At 44.5% G+C, this 19,303-nt stretch overlaps 1 protein-coding gene across 1 annotated transcript in view; it reads right to left on the reverse strand.

The window, feature by feature from the left end:
• Positions 1-19,303, reverse strand: part of LOC144784803 (Krueppel-like factor 8) — an 857,002-nt gene that overhangs the window by 527,754 nt on the left and 309,945 nt on the right. The window contains exon 3 of the mRNA XM_078663848.1: positions 12,855-12,919. Coding sequence (XP_078519974.1) covers positions 12,855-12,875 — 21 coding nt within the window. The 5' untranslated portion in view covers positions 12,876-12,919. The remainder of the gene's footprint in view (positions 1-12,854; positions 12,920-19,303) is intronic.

The raw sequence follows: 19,303 nt of genomic DNA on the forward strand, positions 1-19,303 counted from the left end.
CACCCTGCTGGAGAATGATGAGGTGGCCAAAGTATCCAGATTGTGCTCAGAAGAGAGCCAAAGCCGCGATAGGACGTGGGCAAAGGCCGTTAGAACAAGAATGACTGTAATGAAGAATCTCCATTTAAATAGTGGTACAGTCACAACCTGGCTCACTTTCCCAGGTAAACGAGTATTGAGAGAATCTGCTGCTATGGTGTCGCAAAAATGTGATTTATTATACTTAGAGAAGAAACCATCTATTAGCTTCTCGTTACCTTCACTTGGCCAAGATTGTATCTTCCCTTACCTATCACAGTTACCAGATCCAGGTTTGAGAAAAGAAATCTTAAGGGTTCGGGTGGGATGTAATCCAATCTATTCATCCCACCCATATAAGATAGGGGTGCAAAATAATAGTGGTCTTTGTCCCTGCCCTTTGAAAGCCAAATGTACTATTACGCATATTCTTATGGACTGTGTTTTTTATCTTGCAAATCGGATTAAGTTTTTAAGACCTTTGTTTTATAAATATGATGCTCTTCATAGGAACAAAGCGGTAAAGTTACTGTCTGAGATGCGATACTTAGACGTGGCAGTTGGGATTGCTCGGTTCCTACGATCTGTTAAACAGAATTAAAAAAAATTAAATGTAATGGGGTTGGGGTGGTGAGGAGGGAGGTTCATTTAAAGGTTTTAATTAATGTGTAATGTTTAGAATGTTTTATGGACAATTGTCTAAATAAACTTGTTTTTGAACTGAACTGATGGACCGCCGTTGGCTCCCCTTGCCGGCCTACACCATCTTACAAACCAGTTTCATCGTTTATATGCCATCACAACCAGCTCCCACGCTTATCTTGCAGACAAGCTTATGATCTCTGGTGGTACTCAGCACACCCACAACCAGGAGACCATCAGAGTGCAGGCTAAGGCGTGTAAAAAAGAAATAAGACAGCAGGCCTTTCCATCTATGCACCCAACACCAGGACCAGCAACCCTGTATTCATCAGGACAGCACCAACACTGCTCCGATTTAGAAAAGAGTTGATGATTCACCTCTTTACAGAACATTACATCATGATGAATTAACCATCCACTGCCAAGCTCCAGCTCCTCTTAATGACTTGACTGATACAGCAGGTTTGCCAACACAAATACCACATACATACATACTGGTTTGGACATTGGTGCCACTTTTAGGCCTGTACTAATTGAGGAATCAAAAGTCAATTCTGCCCCTGATGAAGAAACCCTCAATTTTCTTACATGATTTGCTGCTGCAGAAAATAATGCCTCTGGCAGCTGACTATGCAGAACCTGAAAATTTGAAATAATTTATGAGTTCCATTTCCAGCTAAATCTGTAGCTTTTTGTCCACTGTACTAGGAACATTGTGGTGGAAATTGAAAAGTTTAAAAATGATTTGGGCGTTTTGGTGACAAGATGTCTTTGCTATTCGCAACATGCAAGAAAAATAAAAAATTATAATAAAAAAGAAAATATTATTTGGGCGCAGAACTGTCAAAACCATTCAAACCAGAGCAGACACCCTCACATTCTGAGCTCAATATGGGAGTGCTGATAATACATTATATTGGTTCTTTAAGCTCTTTGCCCAGTCCTGTGGGCGTTACGCTAAGCGGCTGGTAAAGAACAGCTCTACCTTAATGAGTATCTGGGTAGAACGGAGCATCACACATATTGGACGGGAAACATCCTTTACAACGCAACTTTTACCACGCAGTGCCTTTACGACGCAACTATTACAGCGCATGTCATTACAACGCATTGCGCTGGGGGGCGCTCTAGGATACGGAATGGATTTAATTTACTATCCAACACCTTCCCTACTATCCACGGGGACTGGAGTTGGAATAGTAAATTAAACTATTCACTATTCAGCACCCCTAAGCGCTATGCGTTGTAACAGCATGCGTTGTAAAAACTGCGTTGTAACAGCATGCGTGGTAAAAGCATGCGTTGTAATGTCATACATCCATATTGGACACAACAGAACAGCAACTTTATTGTAACCGCATACCTGTGAAAACTCAGTTCATACTCAATGAACTTAAATGACAGGGGCTTATGTGTCTGCTGAAAAGCATGTTACATTGCAGAACACAGAACTCTACTTTATGCACATGGTTCAGTAGGTTACTGCTTTTGCCATAGAGATCGTTTTGCTACTTGCAGTTCATTAGTTACAATCCGAATATAGCACAGCGAGCTATGAACTGTCATCAAAGAGCTGCATGCATACCGCAAGGTACAGGTTAGAACCGTATGTTTTATATCCAGTCTTTCATTATCCTAAGGTTGCAAAGAAGGAGCCATTTGGGTAGAAATAAATTCTGATTGGTAAAGCCAACCCAAGCCAACGTGTAAAGTTTAAAATCATGAGTTTTTGCTTTTCCAGACCAAGCACAACACAAAATATTCTGTCAACCAGTATGTTTGACATTACACACCGTAATCCTCATTGTTATGCAGCATTTCCTACACACTGATTTACACACGTACAGTCTCTGTGTAATGTGCATGTGATGTAAAGTGCCCCGACACCCTAAACTGGTATGAGTAGTGCTATAAAACAAATGAAACGTATGTGAGACAAGGGTTATGGAGAAAAGAGGGGCATTGATGAAAAGTGGTCGTGAGGGAATCCATCGAGAAGGTCGTCACTAAAAGCACCAACTAAGATTGTCCCATTGGGCGTAGCCAGCGCAAACGCCTGCCCTAGCTTTCTGTTAACCAATGCCGATCAAAGTAGAGGTGGAAATATGGCAACATCAGCAGCACAGTGGGCTGAAATAATGATGTTCTTATGCAAAAGGTATCAGCATTTACACCATGGCCCGAGCAATCATCAACACTCAGGTTTGACATGTATTCAGCCACTCTAAGGCTGACAGTACAGATAAGTGTCGTCATTTTGGGCACGGTTTTGTATTTAATACAAATTTAATTTTGCAGACGAGCATTCTATGCAGAGCGTTACATGAACCGGGAGACATGTTGTGCTGGTGCATCGAGTACAGATAGTGCTGCTGAATTGCATCGTGCAGCCTCACAGGAATGAGGATCTCTGTGGCTATGGGGATGGCCAAGGAGTGCACGCTTTTAGCCTATTTCTGGGATGTTCTTAATGCTGTGGTTCACTAAGGAGTACAAAAGGGGGTGGTGATGGACCGAGCATCTGAACCAATCAAACACTCACACCCAGTCAACAGATCTGGGTTTAATCCATCACCGGTGAGCAAAAAAACGATGGATTTAGGCCCAGATCTCTGTACTGGGGTGAATGTATGACATTGTTCTGCATTCTGTCCATCACCTGTTGTTTTTGCCGTGGTTCACTAAGGAGGCCTTTGATGGTGAAACTAAGGGGTAGCTGGGTGCCCAGATTTCAACCGCCGAGTGAGGGCATGGAAGCCATGCCTGGCAGCACCTCTTCCTAAGGAAGAAGAGGTCTTCTGGTCTCATACTCAATGCAGTGTGTGCTTTCAGAGCAGCACAACTAGGCAATGATTCAAGACAATGCGGTGGGGCAGGGTGCGCATGTGCCACTCATTAAGTCCATTATGTTGTATCAGTCACAGTGGAATATCTCTGCTGCTGGCGCAGTTCACATGAGAACTCGTACTTTATAACCTCAAATGGGCACGGTCCATTAGGCTATAGGAAATATCGAAAAAACAATTTGAATGAAGAAAGGTGAGGAAATCCAAGATTCTGCCCATACCGCTGCATCTCTCAGCCTGATGAGAAAAGATGGAAATCATGCACAGCCAGGCACACCCTTAATTGGAGCTACAGCAACCTGACTACCCCATCACAAAGTCTACATGCCGGAATGGAGAATTTGGAAATCCCCATGGATGCAGATGCAGCATTTCCAACCTTTCTGGCTCTTTTGCTTACAAAAAGCCACCAAAAAGGAACTTCATATTAAAAGGATATGAGGATTTAGACACTAGGTGAGCTGATCAGCAAATGTGATTCAGGTGTGCTGCCAAAAATTTGTTGTACCTTCTGCTACCATTTAAGACTACACCTACTTTTAACAAACCTCAGGTGTTGGCTTGTTTGTTGGTCTAGTTGAAAAGTAAACAACAAGCATTTGCAATGCAATAGGTCTCGCATTACTGATAGTTTGAGGTATTAGTGTTGTAAATATTGCTCAAACTTTCAGTAATGCAAGACCTAGAGCACTACAAATGCTTGCATAGTGAGCCAGGAACCAGCATTGTATGCCTTGGTGCAGTACTGCAAGCTGCTCCTAGAGATCCCTAGTAAGCAAGGCACCAGCACTGCATGTCTCAGTGCAGTACCGCAAGATGCTCCTAGAGGTCCCTAGCGAGCAAGGCACCAGCAATGCATGTCTCGGCGCAGTACCGCAAGCTGCTCCTAGAGGTCCCTGGTGAGCAAGGCACCAGCACTGCATGTCTCAGTGCAGTACCGCAAGCTGCTCCTAGAGGTCCCTGGTGAGCAAGGTACCAGCACTGCACGTCTACAAATTTGGAGGTATTGGCATTATATAAATGGCAATGTTTTTTTACCTAGCCATGTTGCAGGGTGCAGTACCATATGTAGCCAAAAGAGGACCTCTTTTGGTCACAAATAGTAATGCACCCTGCAGAAGATATGGTAAACCCACCCTACCCATAATGCATTGCATGCAAGACAGTACTACACGTACGTTCAAATAGCTATGTCGATATATACAATTAGTAGGTTTCAAATGTGACAAAATAATTATTACATTAATTTCGGATTAGGTTGTACTCTGTGTGGAGCTGATGAAGGGAAATTTATAGACGGTCTCATACAAATGTGAAATGTTCTAGTGAGCGAAGTAACCACTGCCAGCCTAGCGTAGGGCAAACTGTGTGTCCTGTAACAGGGGGTGTCCTCGTGGGAGATTACAAGAAGAGACAAGGCTGTACTGAAGAGAGATTACTAAACCTATTGACCAATGAAAAGTCACTATTTACAAAGGACAGGGACAGGAGCCAATTAAAAAGAAGGGCAGAAAGTGGGCAGAGCTTTATGTCTATATCCTGAATACAGCATGTCTTGAAGAGACAGCACAAGCGCTGCCTAGGCAAGACCTAAAAAAAGGTGCTATGCATAATGCAATGTTTGGAAAAGAAACAGACGCTAAAGAAAGTCACATAGCATCAGCGCTGCACTAAAGCAGAACCTGCTTGGAGACCCAAGTCACGAAAATCAACTAAATCCTCTGGGAAACGCTGAAGGCGTACTTTGTAATATAAGCTGCACTGATTTATGGACTTAAAGCCTTCTACACATATTAAGTTATACCTCCATGTAGCGGATTTTGTAGCATCCATGAAAATGTTGCCTGAAAATCAGAAATTAATTATTTATATCATACTGTCTTCATGTTTAAGGATTCCTCAGCTGTACTGCAGAGTCAATATAGTAATTATAACATTTTTTTTAATGTTTTAGTGTGTGTTGTAATTAGTCAATTTTATTTTAAAATCGGTTTATTGAATTTTATAATTTTTATGAAGTGTTTAAAAAGTTGTCAACTGAGACTTCTATTGGTTTGTAATTACAGCATTACATCTTCCTCATTTGTGTTCAACACCAATCTTACATCGTGTCATTGTCAACGTATGCCATGCTAACATTTCTTCTTCGTGCCTAGGAGCATGAGAATTGAAAGTTTTACGAAAACAGTTAACAAGAAACACAACAAATCTATTATCATTTTCAAAGTTTGCTGAACACAAGGATATTTTAGTTACTTGAGCAGTACAACACTTGCTGAGAAAATATGCGATTGTAATTTATTTTTCGATTGACTTTCGCAGGCCTGTGGTTTCTAATGATAATCTATGCAGTCCGAGCAAAATCACTTTAGCACAACAGTGCTTAATTTGAGTCGGTGGTTTCCGGTACTCGACAAAGGCACTTAATTGTCAGCACCAGCTCTAGTGACAGTCCACCACATGGTGGCGCTGTCTGTTTAATTTTGAAAAGAGCACAACAATAGTGCTTATTAAGTCAATTTGCATTGAAAATGAATAATACCAGTCTCAAGCCATTATTATAGCTTTGTGTTGCCTAAAATAATCTGAATTGGCACACTTGTAGGAGTGGATGGTTAGGTGTTATGGTGGTACTGTCATTGGCAACACTGGCATGTGATGGTTCTGGATGCAGTGGGCTACAGAGAAGAGCACTGGCACTTATATTTGTACAAATTAAGCACGGGCGCAACATCCATGAGCCTTATCAGGCCACATGACACATTTAGGAAATAATTGGAAGTCCAGTGACTGTCAGGGCCATGCCTGACAGGAAAGGGTCAACCCATAAAGACAGCTGAAGAGGGCACGGATTAAGGAGAGTGCCTTTTGTTAAGGGTTCTTTCCAGCAAGCATTGAAAAGCGTCAGTTTCCTGGTTAAAAGGAGTTTTCCATCACAGTGCTCAGCCTGAAAGTCCCTTTCAGGCCAGTTCTTTAAGTCATTTTTCAATAGTTTTTGTAAAGGGTTTTATTCAGTTTTTAAAGCAATGTGTGCATTTGATATAATAGTCTGTAGAACACGGGAGCAGCCTTTAAAAAAAAAAAAACAGGCAACAATCGACTAAATGCTTGTCTTCATTCATGTATGAATAATTCATGTATGAATAAAAAAATTATTAAACCGAAGACACAATTGAATGTTTTATTAGTTAGAGATTAAATTGAAATGCTTTTACTTACATAGCGATTTTAGTTCCACATACACAATTACAAGGTTTTATAGAACATGTATATTTATTGTTTAACACATCGTCAGAAGGACACACTTACACAAATTCTGGAAGGAAATATATATCTATAGTTTCCGACTGAACCGCAATCCTGCAAATAAAATAAAGCATTCGTTTCATAGTGACTAAGCTATGAATGCACTTTAGAGTATTAAGATAGGAACGAGCAGTGGTTAAGAGCAACTGTTATTTACTCCAATTATATTATTATTACATTCTTTGTAAGGTTATTAAGTAGCTAAAATATTTATGAACATGTTTATTAAATCATATATTCATTTTTGAAGCACTAATGCCTGGTTGTGCATGCATTACTTATGAATGATTTTACAGTTACTATTATTAGTATTGCCTGATATATATTCGTTAATTATTGCATATGCAAGCGCTCAACTTGCACTTAGAAGTACTCCAGGGATGGATAGAGGCACACAAGAGAAGAACTGAGTTCTGGTTACATTGGTGTAAGTGCACTTAGGAAAATGTGTCACATTCACTCCCTGGGACTGATCGATCACATTCTACACAGACTCAGTCCCAGGTAGCTCAACTGTGGGACCCTCGCTTCTATTATAGCCTGCTGTAGCAGGCTATACCAGCCATTAAAGGCACGCTCCAGGGCACGGCGAGGGCCTTTAACCCCTTGCATGCTCGTGACAGCCGGGAGCCGTCACGCGTCACGGGGGCGTGTGCGGAAGACGGCCCCTGGCCATCCAAATCCCGCCCACTTATTAAAATCCCTGCACAGCGTGAAAATTTGCGACGCATGCAACGGGTTAACGGAGTGAGACTGTAGCCCGCTAAGGAGGGCTAATAGGCTATTAGAACATTCCGCCACTAGAGTACTGAATGTTTTAACAAATAAAACAAAGGCCTCACGGAGCCCGAAGGGATAGATCCCCTCGGGTTCTGTGAGCCATTTGTTCACAGCAATAGCTGTGAAGGACAAACATTGGAATGCTGGAGCCCGAGGCTTTTTACCACCCATTAGAGGTCCAGAGCACTCCATTGTTTTAAATGGAGCTCCCAACATTCCAATGTTCTAATATAGCCTTATAGCCCGCCGTAGCGGGCTATACCGGCTATTAAAGGCCAGCTGAATTGTTAAAGGCCCGAGCCGAAGGCGAGGGACTTTAAAGAGACAGAGGGACTTTAATAGCCGGTATAGCCCTGCTACAAAGGGCTATAAGGCTATTAGAACATTCTGCCACTAGAGGGCAGAATGTTCTAACAAATTAAACAAAGGGTTCTCGAAGCTCGAGGGGATATAAATCCCTTCGAGGTTCGAGAAGCCTTTGTAGAACATTGGAATGTTGCTCTGCAGGCCTTTACCGGCCCGTAGAAGCAGGGAGCACTCCATTGTCTGCAATGGAGCTCCCAACATTCCAATGTTCTAATAACTAATTCACCTCGCAGCAACAATAGAACCGAAAAGAAGTCCACACTTGGGAATTAAGGAGGTGATGAATGGGTGGGGAGGAAAGCCCTGAGGGTGGTGGAGAGGAAAGCAGGATCTCAGGTATTTAGTGTGGTGGAGGGGAAGGGAGATTGCAAGTCGCACAAGTGACCTGGGAGTGTATCAGGACTCCACAGTGCTTTGTGGGATGCCATATTTTCTATGGGTTCTACATGACTCCCATCCCCCTCCACAGCTGGAGCTTAATGGGGGTGCAGTGGATAAATAGGGGCTCATCATTAACAAACCCCTCAAAGAAAAATAACACCCTTCTTGATAGTCCCAAAGAAAAACACCTCTCGCTCCTTCACAGTGGCTACAGAAATAATACATTTTTCAGCATAACATGTCAACTAAAAAGTGAAAAATTGCACTCTCATAAAGAAACTCTAAGGCATTTCAAATCAGAAAAAAAGTCACAAAAACAGCAAACTGCCAAAAGAGAACTAATACGAGATTACTAAGCACACCTTTTGTTTTTGTTTCAATATTTTTTATTAGTTTCATTAAATAGACCTTAGTGTAATAGTGACAAGCATATGATACAGATCATAAATGATGTACACTACATATACAGTAATCTGCTTTAAAAAGGTATGCAGATAAATATATTAAAATGTAGATTAAAACAAAGAAATACCCAGATAACTATAATTTAGAGACTAAAATTGACACTCATCACAATTTAAGGAACAGTTAGCAAATGTAAGGCTGGAATTCACAGGAATTAAAATAACACCTTACTTCATTTACCAAACCTCTGCTGCCTTTTTGTTTTACTTTTAATAAAAAAAGGTGTGTTGTTAGAGATTCTAGATATTGGACACATGTAACATAAACTAGAGGCTGGATGAGTTTCACCTTTGATGTTGCCATGGGAGCTGCAACCGTCCACGAGAGCCCATCACGGCATGTGCACAAAGTGCATACAACAAACAGCTCTGGAGTGTGGTAAACTTGGCTGAATGAGTGACTCATAAGACCCCAATCCTTTACCCAATATTAACCCCCTTATAGTGTCCAGTCGGGCGGGTAAGGTGTCTTCTTCTTCATCCCATGAATCTAAGTTAGAAAATATTTTTGTGATGTAACCTCTTAGATGATCCTAGTGACTTTGAGAAAAATCTTGAAACTTACTCCCACCTACTGAGGTATGTTGTGGTAGGTGCAGATGTGAACTCATGATAGTTTATGGCAGAAAGCTTCTCATTAGGCTTTCAATGGCAGTCTTAAAACTCCAGTTAGCTTGACTTTACGCTGAGGATTACTATGAATATCAGAGACTCAGTGGTCACCAGAGGCAGATCATACTGTTTGCTGGCCGACGTTTAACACACACATCCCCTCCAGATGTTTCTCCCTCATTCATAAGTGTCTCCTTAAAAAAAGTCCTCTGGATCTTCAACGCAAACTGTTGTTTACGCACTCTCGCAGATATCTGCGTCTGACACTGGTCTTGTATTGCCCGCAGAATCCTATTATCCAGCCTTGGAAGATGCAGTGAATGCTCAACTTCCTCTTGAATTGTCACAGCAGAAATGCAAAAGTCTTCTCAAATCTGATCTAATTTCATAAACTGTATTACCCACACACTTTTCTTTCTCTTTCAGAGGCAATATCTCCTCCAGTGCCTAGAATCACCACAAACACAGCTATGGTGTATGCGTTTTCATTCATTTGTGAATTCCCACCATTGGGATGCACAAAAAAAGCACTTCCTAGCTTTGCTTTCTGGAGTTCAAAATAAAAATAAAAGCATGAACGTACAAAAGTCAGGTTGCTATACAAAGCCTGGGTTGCCCCCAAAAATACGTAAACATTTGGCAGCGCTGGGCGAACTATAAAGGTATTCCCATTGAGCGGCCCAAAGCTTGTAGATCTAGCCTGGATGCAGAGATTCAAACTTATGGTGGTCCGAACTTCTGGCACGGCCTTTGGCTTTAATTTGAGACTCACCTCCTTCTTTATTCAGGAACCCTTTGGGCTATTGGTGGGTGGGTAACATTTGGGTAGTGAACACTGCGCCTTGTTATTGCTATATGTTTACCATGGCGAGTGGTATTGCAATTTTGTCTTGCCTTGATAAGAAAAACTTTATAAAATGTGTTTTTTAAAATAAAAACAAAAGTCATGTAGAGTATGAATTTGGAAAAAAATGTGTGAAACTAATGGTGACAGAGCTTTGTAGAATCCACGGTGGCCAGGAACGCAGGTTATACATGGTGGACATTCATGGCATGCAGAAACTGTAAAGTTCATGAGAGAACTTTGACTAATGTATGTGCGGAAAGTCACATTTTTCACAATGCTCAGATCTGTGGAGAATTGGTGGTGGGCAGAACTGTGAGGGACTCTAAATGTCAAAGAATTGATGTTGGTCATAACTGGGCAGAACTAGGGGTAAGAGAAAATGGGGAACTCAAATTGAAGTATGCTTTAAGATCTTTATTGTGGAAGATATTTGTGATAATCAGATTTATATCTAAGATTTATGCTGAAACCATTGATAGTGAATTCATGACCAGAGGTGTAGAGATGGGACATGATAAGCACTGTATAGGGGGAAACTAAAGGTGAGGATACATTTGGGAGACACTAAACAATATAGTAAGCTCAATATTCTGCCTTTTTCAAAAGATTTTGTGGTGAAATGCCAGTATCTTCCTTGTAGCCTTAACAATGTGACTGGGTAACTTCATACCATGTGATCTATTTTCAAGCCGCAAGACCCACAATTTCTCACTCGAAAGCAGAAAACAAAGTCCATTTAATTGTCAACACTATGGAGGATCGTACACATCTATAAAAATAAATAGTCTGCCTTTAGTCGTCTTAAAAGTTTCTGTGGACCACTGTGGACCACGGTCTTAACTCAAGCTTTAACTAAAAGCACCTCTCCAAGCTCACATGTAAAGTGTTTTAACCCCTATCCAATTTAGACCACTTCTATATCCCAGATGTTTACAGAGAGGCTCATATTCTAGCCAACTTTAGGACAGACTAGAGACAGCTGTGTCCCAGAGCTGATAGAACAGCAAAACAGAGCATGCAGGGAATACAGAGGGAGTATTTTACTGTTGATTGAGTAGTTATACATTTTGGTGAGGAGGACCAAAAAGTAGTCCATAATCAGGTCAGGTCAAAATTAGTCTTTATTCGATTTCAAAATCATGAAAGACATATATATTTTAAAACAAAAATTATTAAGCATTAAATTCATCCTAAAGGTTAGAAATACAGGAAAACCATGATAAAATCCAAGTATTGCATGATAGTACATAATTACTACAAATAAATTATTATTAAATCCATATTAAAACAATGACATCCATATAGTCACAATCAAATACCAGGTTCGATAAAACTGTTAAAATAATCACGTCTCATAAATTCACTAACTAGTCGAACCAAAGGCACGGAGGATCCACGTTCCATGTAAGAATTTAGAGATAGCAATTATACTTAAATCATTCTCATCAGTTCTCAATATCCTTAAGGCTTCTGTGCCAGAAGTAATTCCCAACAGTTGACAGGTCGTCTTTAGCCATTTAAGCCTCAAATTCCTATAAACTGGGCAAATGAATAGAACATGGCCAACAGATTCTGCTTGTGTAGGACAAAACGGGCATTCCTTGCTTAAACCAGTAGTCCATAATCACATGAGGCTTTAGATGTCGATGTGCACCCACAGCGGGGACTACAGAAGCAACAGCTAGCACCGCAACCGGGACCGGGACCTAAGAAGCAAACACAGCCGTACCGGTGGCAGCAACTACAGCTACTGCAACTGCAGTAACAGTCACTGAACACAGCTGTCACAAATGGCAGAGACCACCACAACAGCAGCAGGCAGCATCGCAAGGGACCGCAGCAGCAACCACAGCGGTAACCACCCCAGGGCCACAGCAGTGAATATAGTGGTCACCTTGAGGGCGACAACTGCAGCAACGGGTGCCAGCGAGGGACATCAGTGTGCAAAGTTGTAACAGCCGCAAGGGCACCGCAGCAACTTAAACTGACACAGCGGTAGGAACCACAGCAGCAACAAAATCTGCCACAATACTAGGAACCACAGAAGCGACCACAACTGTAACCACCAAGAAAAATAAAGTCGTGAGTGCAATTCTTGAGTTATTCATGGGTTGCATTCCAGTCCACCATTTTTTCATCCTCACTACTCTGAACTACACTTTCTTTAAAGTTCTGAGCAGATCACTCTCACACACCAGCTACAAAAGATGAAAGTCTTTCTCATAGTTTGAACTAAATGTGAATAGTTGTGACATGTTGCTCTTTGAAGTAAGAAACAAACACTTGACCACTCGCCCAGAAAACAAACACTGCCAACACACACCAGTTGCATCATAGTTTATTTTACAACACTGGCCTTTAAATGCCTGAAATGCAGAACTCTTTCATGTGGCCACCAACAAGAGAGGAATGTGGCTTAGACCAAGAAAAACTGCACAATTTCTATTACCCTCAGAAAGCTCTATACAAGAATGCCATGAGTTTTTTTCTCTCAAAAATAAATACAGCAGAGTTCACAATGCAAATAGGCTATTCGCGAACATCAGGAGTCCTTCTAACGGCAGCGCAGCACTACATTTTTTTAAAACTCACCATTTCCCTCCCTTTGTTCATTCTGAATCTCTAGTTCTTGCGCATCTCAAGTCATTGCTTCGGGCCTGCAAAAAAAATACAAATAAATTACTTTAATAACCCAGAATAAATTAAGAAGTCTTACATATCTGTCCATTATTTTGTTCCCATCACGTTTGACGTGACTGTAATTGATATTTTTTATGTGTAAATCAATATAGTTACTTTTTAACAAATTGAAATTCAAAGCACACATTTTTTTGTTAAAAAAACAAACATTTTTTTCTATGCTTTCAGGGAATTATTCAATCATCTGAGCAGGAATAACACTGGACTCGAAATTGAAATAGACCGTACATTTTGTTAAATTACGTAATTCTTGGTCATGACACAAACAAAAAAATGAAAGTCACACCTAAAAAGCAAAATGCATACCTTTTATTAGTTGTAGGAACGTATTCCAATAAGAATAAAGTTGCATGTCCCGTCCACCCTGTCCCAGTGGCTGTCAGTTTGCATTATTACATCAAACCTGAACCTATTGTTTGATGTAATAACTGATAGTCCCGGGTTCGGGTTTTTGGACAGCCCCTGTGGTTGTTAATGATGTCGTTTGGTATTAGCCATGGGTAGCAGCTGCTACCCTTTACTAGTCATGGGTACCTAGCACTACCCAGCTACTCCTGGTCTAAGTGGTCATGGAGGCTGCGTCCAGAAAAGAAAGTGAATTACTGCTTGTGTTCCCTAGTTTACACTTTTGCTGTTCCGCTAGCCCAGGGCTCTCCACAGTTGGTCCTGGAGGGCCGGATCCATGCCAGATTTTAAGATAACTACAAAAAGGAACTCAAAGTACTTCTTCTCAACAAATACTGGGGTATCTAATGTTACTGACTCTGACCATGTTCACTCCTTTCTCTTCCCTTGTCCACTCCTCTTCCCACCCCCTCTCAATCCCTTCATTTTCTCACCCCCCCTCTCTTCACCCCCTCTCTCTCCTATCTTTTAATATTCACTTTCCACTTAATTTTATCTCTCTGTTTCTTTGCCCCCTTAGCCCTGTTGAATGCATTATCATAATGTAACTCTTTTTCGCTTAATTGTTAATTTTATCTCATTATGTTCACCATCCTTGTAAAGCGCTCTGATACTCTTGGGTCCAGTAGCGCTATATAAAACCTTTGAAATGAAATAAATAAATAAAATCTAAATGAGGATAAGCTAAAAATCTGGCATTGATATGCCCTCCAGGACCGACTTTGGAGAACCCTGCGTGAGCCAGTCAGGAGGCCGTTGAAGGCCTCTAGGCGTACATGTAGGGTTGTCATAAGAATTAAAGAGTTTGTCTTGTCACTTATACCAACACTGGCATTTTCGCAACTAGACATGTATGTCTCCTTGAAGCCTGCCTCTCTGTTTGGCTCAGACCATCACCCACAATGCTAGCAACCCTTCCCTACTTCAGCTATCACCTGATCAGTCCTTGACTGATTCTCATTTTTCCTCTCTCAATGATCATGGCCTGCTTCCTGGTCCTTGCACTTGACTGCAACTCCTCTATACTTTGAGGTCCCTCAGGTGATTATCCTGGTTCCACTTCTACCTCTATCCCTTGGTGACAACATCGCCTCCTTTGGCTATTCCCACTGCTTCTGATGATGCCCAGATGCCAAAATTGTTTCCTCATTTGCACCACTGTTCCTCTCCCACCACCTTGAACCTCTGTGACACAGGAAAGCACCCCACTCTGCCAGGCTGAACTCTTCCAAAACTGAAAACATCTCTCCCAGCTTCCACCACATCGACCTACCTAACCTAATCCTTTACTTTCCAGCCTCTCTAACCTCGTTTCCCTCCGCCACAAACCTCTGCATCCTCCAACTCCAGCATTCTCTGAGGCTGTGCGTCTCCACCATCGCAACGAAGGCCGGTTTCAAACACTCATCATGCAAAATCCAACCTTTCGCCAGTTTGGAATCAGCCAAGGCCTTAACCACTCTACTAGTTGTGAATAAAATCAACTCTTGTAAGGTCTACCACTCTGCTCCTTTTATCCACTAGACAAATTCATTAACTTTCTCATCTGTAGCCTTGACAACCTACCCAAAAACTGACCTCCCATCACCACAATGGCTGACTGTTTACCAATAGGAGTTGGACTAACGGCTAAGGCGCTCGACCTCGGACCTGGGGATCTGGGTTCGAGTCTTGGTAACGACGCCAAACATCCTGTGATTCTGGGCAAGTCACTTAATCTCCCCGTGCCTAACAAAAATTCATGTGTGCCCTCATGTAACGTAACTGGTGCTATGTAAAGCGCTCTGATACCCGATTCAGTTCGGGTCAAGTTCGCGCTATATAAAACTCTACAAAAAAAATACTGAAACCATGGTCTTCAAGGCTGCTCAGGGCAGCTTTCCCTCACATCGTCCCTAAAACTTTACCTGCTAAGTCCACCAGGCACCTACACACTGCAATTCATATACTCCATGCCACCTTCATGCCACCCTGTATAGCATTCAGACTCCAGCCCTTCAACGTGGGTACCCGTTTACTGGAGCACACTTAGAGGAAGCTCCTTGCTCCATGGCCTGTAGTCTGGTATATGGAATACGAAATGTCATCCTACCATAATATTGTACGCAAAATATCGAGGAACCAAGAGATTGAGGAGTCGAGTGCATATAGAGAAGTACAGATTTACTATCCATAACTCCACGTCTACGTACTTTGTAGATATCAGAAAGGCACATACATGAGAAGTGAAACCTATTCTTCTGTAGTAGGGGATCTCTGTGTATAGTCATAATCTAGTGAATAGTCCCGCCCATGTGCGTGGACCCCGGAGCAATCAAAAATAATCTCTTACAGTGTCAAAAAATGCAGAAAATGCATAGACACTTGAGAGAATTTAAAGACAGATAATGCAGCCAAAAAGGCTACACTGTCCAGTACTTCAACTAGAAATTCCACCATAAAATCCACAAAACAGCAAAGCCTGTACAGATTTCCCTTGCTTAACAGCAAAATCCCTCAGGAATGATAGAGAGAAGAACCTGGACAGACAAGCCCCATAGGCTGCCATTATGTGGCTTAATTAGGATACTGTGCCTTTAAGGAACCTTCCAGAACCTTCTCCCAGTATCCCAGAATGCATAGCAGGTCCAACTTAGCCTCAGTTCTTTTTTCCGGCTCCTGCAAGCAGGACCCTGGAGCATTGAGCTCTCCCTTTTCAAGGGTTTTTGTTAGTGTTTTACACTAATTTCGATTTTTGGTGCTTTTAAAGTACTTTGGTGACTTTCTTTCTGTGTTTCTGCACTCTTTTTTGTCCATAATGCCTGCATTATTCGACAAATGCCCTGAGTGCTCAAGGAAGAAGGCCAAGTCAGACTCCCATGAGGTCTGTATTCTCTGCCTTCCCTCTTCCCACATTCCTGAGGACTGTGTGATCTGCAGAGGCTTCTCTGGAAGGACCCTGAAGGAGAGGAAGAAGATCAGGCTTCAGGGACTTGAAGAGAGAAGGTTGAAGGCACGAGGTGGGTCAGGAGGGGCTCCTTCTACCCATGCTGAGGCCTCTGGGGGGCTCCCCAGGGGCAGGAAGACCAGCCCTCGCCCAAGATCTCCGTCTGGGTCAGTTGCGCTGACCACGACATCGAGGGGGCGGTCAACGGCCAGTTCCAGGTCTCCCCAGGGCTCTGGGTCAAGAAAACGTCGCCCGTCGACGTCGAGGAACGTGTTCCGGCCGCCGTCGAAGCCGGTGTCGATCTCCTCGTCGTCGGTGTCGGCGTCGAGTGGTCGACATCGGAGGGCCCGGCGTCGGCGCTCGCCGTCGAGGCGACACCGCCGTTCGCCGTCGAGGACATCGTCGTCGAGGGGATCCTCGTCGTCGAGGCCACCGTCGAGACGGAAGGCGTCTCCGGCGCCGAAGAGGTCGACGTCGAAGCATTCTAAAAGACCGACGTCGAGACGGTCAAGGAGATCGACGTCGAGAAGGTCCGAGAGGTCGACGTCGAGACGGTCCAAAGGGTCGACGTCGAAGCGATCCAAGAGGTCGACGTCGAGGCCGGCGAAGAGGTCGAGGTCGCCGTCGAGGCACCATCGCCCGTCGTCGAGGTTTCGTGGTTCGTCGATCTGGTCGGGGTCGACGTCGAGACGGAGACACGGTTCGACGTCGAGAAGTGTGAATCGGTCGACGCCGAAGGACCGTTCGACGTCGAGGGGCCATCGGTCGTTGTCTGGGCACCGATCTTCAGCGTCTGGAGGTCCTAAGGACAGGCCCAGGACTGTGGGGGGGCTCCCCACACTCCGAAAGAGATGGTGGCTCGCCGGGAACGGCGCATTCCGGGGTGGATACTCCGATGAAGCCTTCTACACCTCCTTCGCGGCCGGCTGTGCCGAAGGGTCCGCCTCCGAAGGCCCCGACCCCACCTCCGAAGCCGGGTCCGCAGACCCCGCGTGCGGTTACTCCTCCACCCCCGGTCCCGCCGAGGGCGGTGTCGATGCCTAAGTTTCCGACGCCTCCGAAGAAGACACCTAAGAAGCCTAGGACTCCTGACCCTGGGAGGCCGAAGGAGCGTCTGAGGCCCAAGAGGTCGAGGTCTCGCTCGGGGAGACGGGACAGATCGAGGAGTGGGCATGGATCTTCCTCACGATCCAGGCGTCACCACAAGAGGCGTCGGTCCAGGTCACGTTCTGCCTCTGGGACCCGTTCCTACTCGCCCACGCTGTCCGATTCGCCGGAGACTAGGGTGTCTCCGATAGACGATATAAGCACATTTCAGGAGGTTCTCCTGCGTGGAGCGGCGAAGTTGGGCATCAAGGTTGAAGCGCCTACGACTTCTACCTCGGTGATATTCGAGACATTACACAAAAGGCACTTGTCTCGCCCCCTGTTACCTTTGGTGCCGGGGCTCCTTGAGCCCGCCGAACAGCTATTCCTGACGCCGGCAGCGGTGAAGTCTGCGCCTTCCAGGATCCTAAAAAAGTACAGGGCTCCGGACTCAGACCCAGCCTTCTTGAGGAAGGACTCGGTACCGGATTCAGTCATCGTGACTGCTGCACGTAAGCTTCATGCCACCTCCCCTGCGTCCACGGTGCCTCCGGACAAGGAGAGCCGCTGGATCGATTCTGCTGGTCGTAAGGCGTGTGGGACATCCGCCTCGTCGATGAAGGCCGCCAGTGACTCGGCTTTGCTGGGGCGTTACGACCGGTCCCTGTGGGACTCGATGGAGCAGTTCGCAGACCTTGTCCCTCGAGACCGCAAGGAGGACTTCATGGAGATCGTCCAGGAGGGGATGCTGGTCTCTAACCAGGCCATCGGCGCCGCAGCGGACATATCCTTGCTGTCCGCGCACGGATATTGCCACGGGATTCACCAGAGACGCCATGCTTGGCTCAGGTTGACGTCACTGAAACCGGAAGCACAGCAATGCGTGGCGAATCTCCCGTTTTCCGGAGATACCCTCTTCGGGAAACACGCGGATGACGAGATGGCCAGGATGAAGGCCGAGGCGGAGACCCTGACGGCAGTGGGCTTGGAGAAGCCCAAGGAGAAGAAGCCCTTCCGACAGTACCAACGTCGGTTTGGGTCGCAGGGTCGTGGAAGGGGTCAGTCTGCTGGACAACATCAACAGCAGCAACAGCAGCAGCAGTACAGGCGGCCCTTCCAGAAGCGCCAAGGTGGTAGAGGTCGTCAACAGTCCTCTACCGCGACCAAGGGCCCGGCCGGGTCCCGTCCCTGAGCTGTTACTTCCCCCTCGTCCGTTACCCGCTCCGGTGGGGGGAAGCGTTCAATTTTTTCTGGCAGAGTGGAGAAAAATTACTCAGGACAAGTGGGTGCTGAATATTGTTTGCAATGGATACAGTCTACGTTTCACCAGCCCTCCTCCATCGATTCCTCCCGTCAGCTCGCAGTATCAACTGCGCGAGCTTCAGGCGGAGGCGGACGTTCTGCTAAGGAAAAGGGCGATCGAAGACGTACCTCTGTCTCAAAGAGGAAGAGGTCTTTACTCTCGGTTCTTTCTTGTCCGCAAGAAGGACAAAAACGAGTTCAGGCCCATTCTGGATTTGCGGCAGGCAAACAAGTGGATTCGCAGAGAAAAGTTTCGCATGCTGTCGTTGCATCAGATCTACCCTCAGCTGCAACGAGGAGATTGGATGTGTGCCATAGATCTACAGGACGCATACTTCCACGTGCCCATTGCATGCAAACACAGGAAATTTCTGCGCTTTCAAGTCGGCACCAATCACTATCAGTACACGGTGCTACCCTTCGGACTGAAGTCTGCACCCAGGACATTCTCAAAATGTATGGCAGTGGTAGCGGCACACCTGAGGAAGAACAAGGTGTTTGTCTACCCGTACCTGGACGATTGGTTGATCAAAGCCTCCTCCTTCTCGGAAGCTCAAGCACACTTCCAGAAGACGTGCGTTCTCTTGAACAAGCTGGGGTTGCACATCAACATGTCCAAGTC

Source organism: Lissotriton helveticus, chromosome 10, assembly GCF_964261635.1.
Source record: "Lissotriton helveticus chromosome 10, aLisHel1.1, whole genome shotgun sequence".
Taxonomy (NCBI): Eukaryota; Metazoa; Chordata; class Amphibia; order Caudata; family Salamandridae; genus Lissotriton; species Lissotriton helveticus.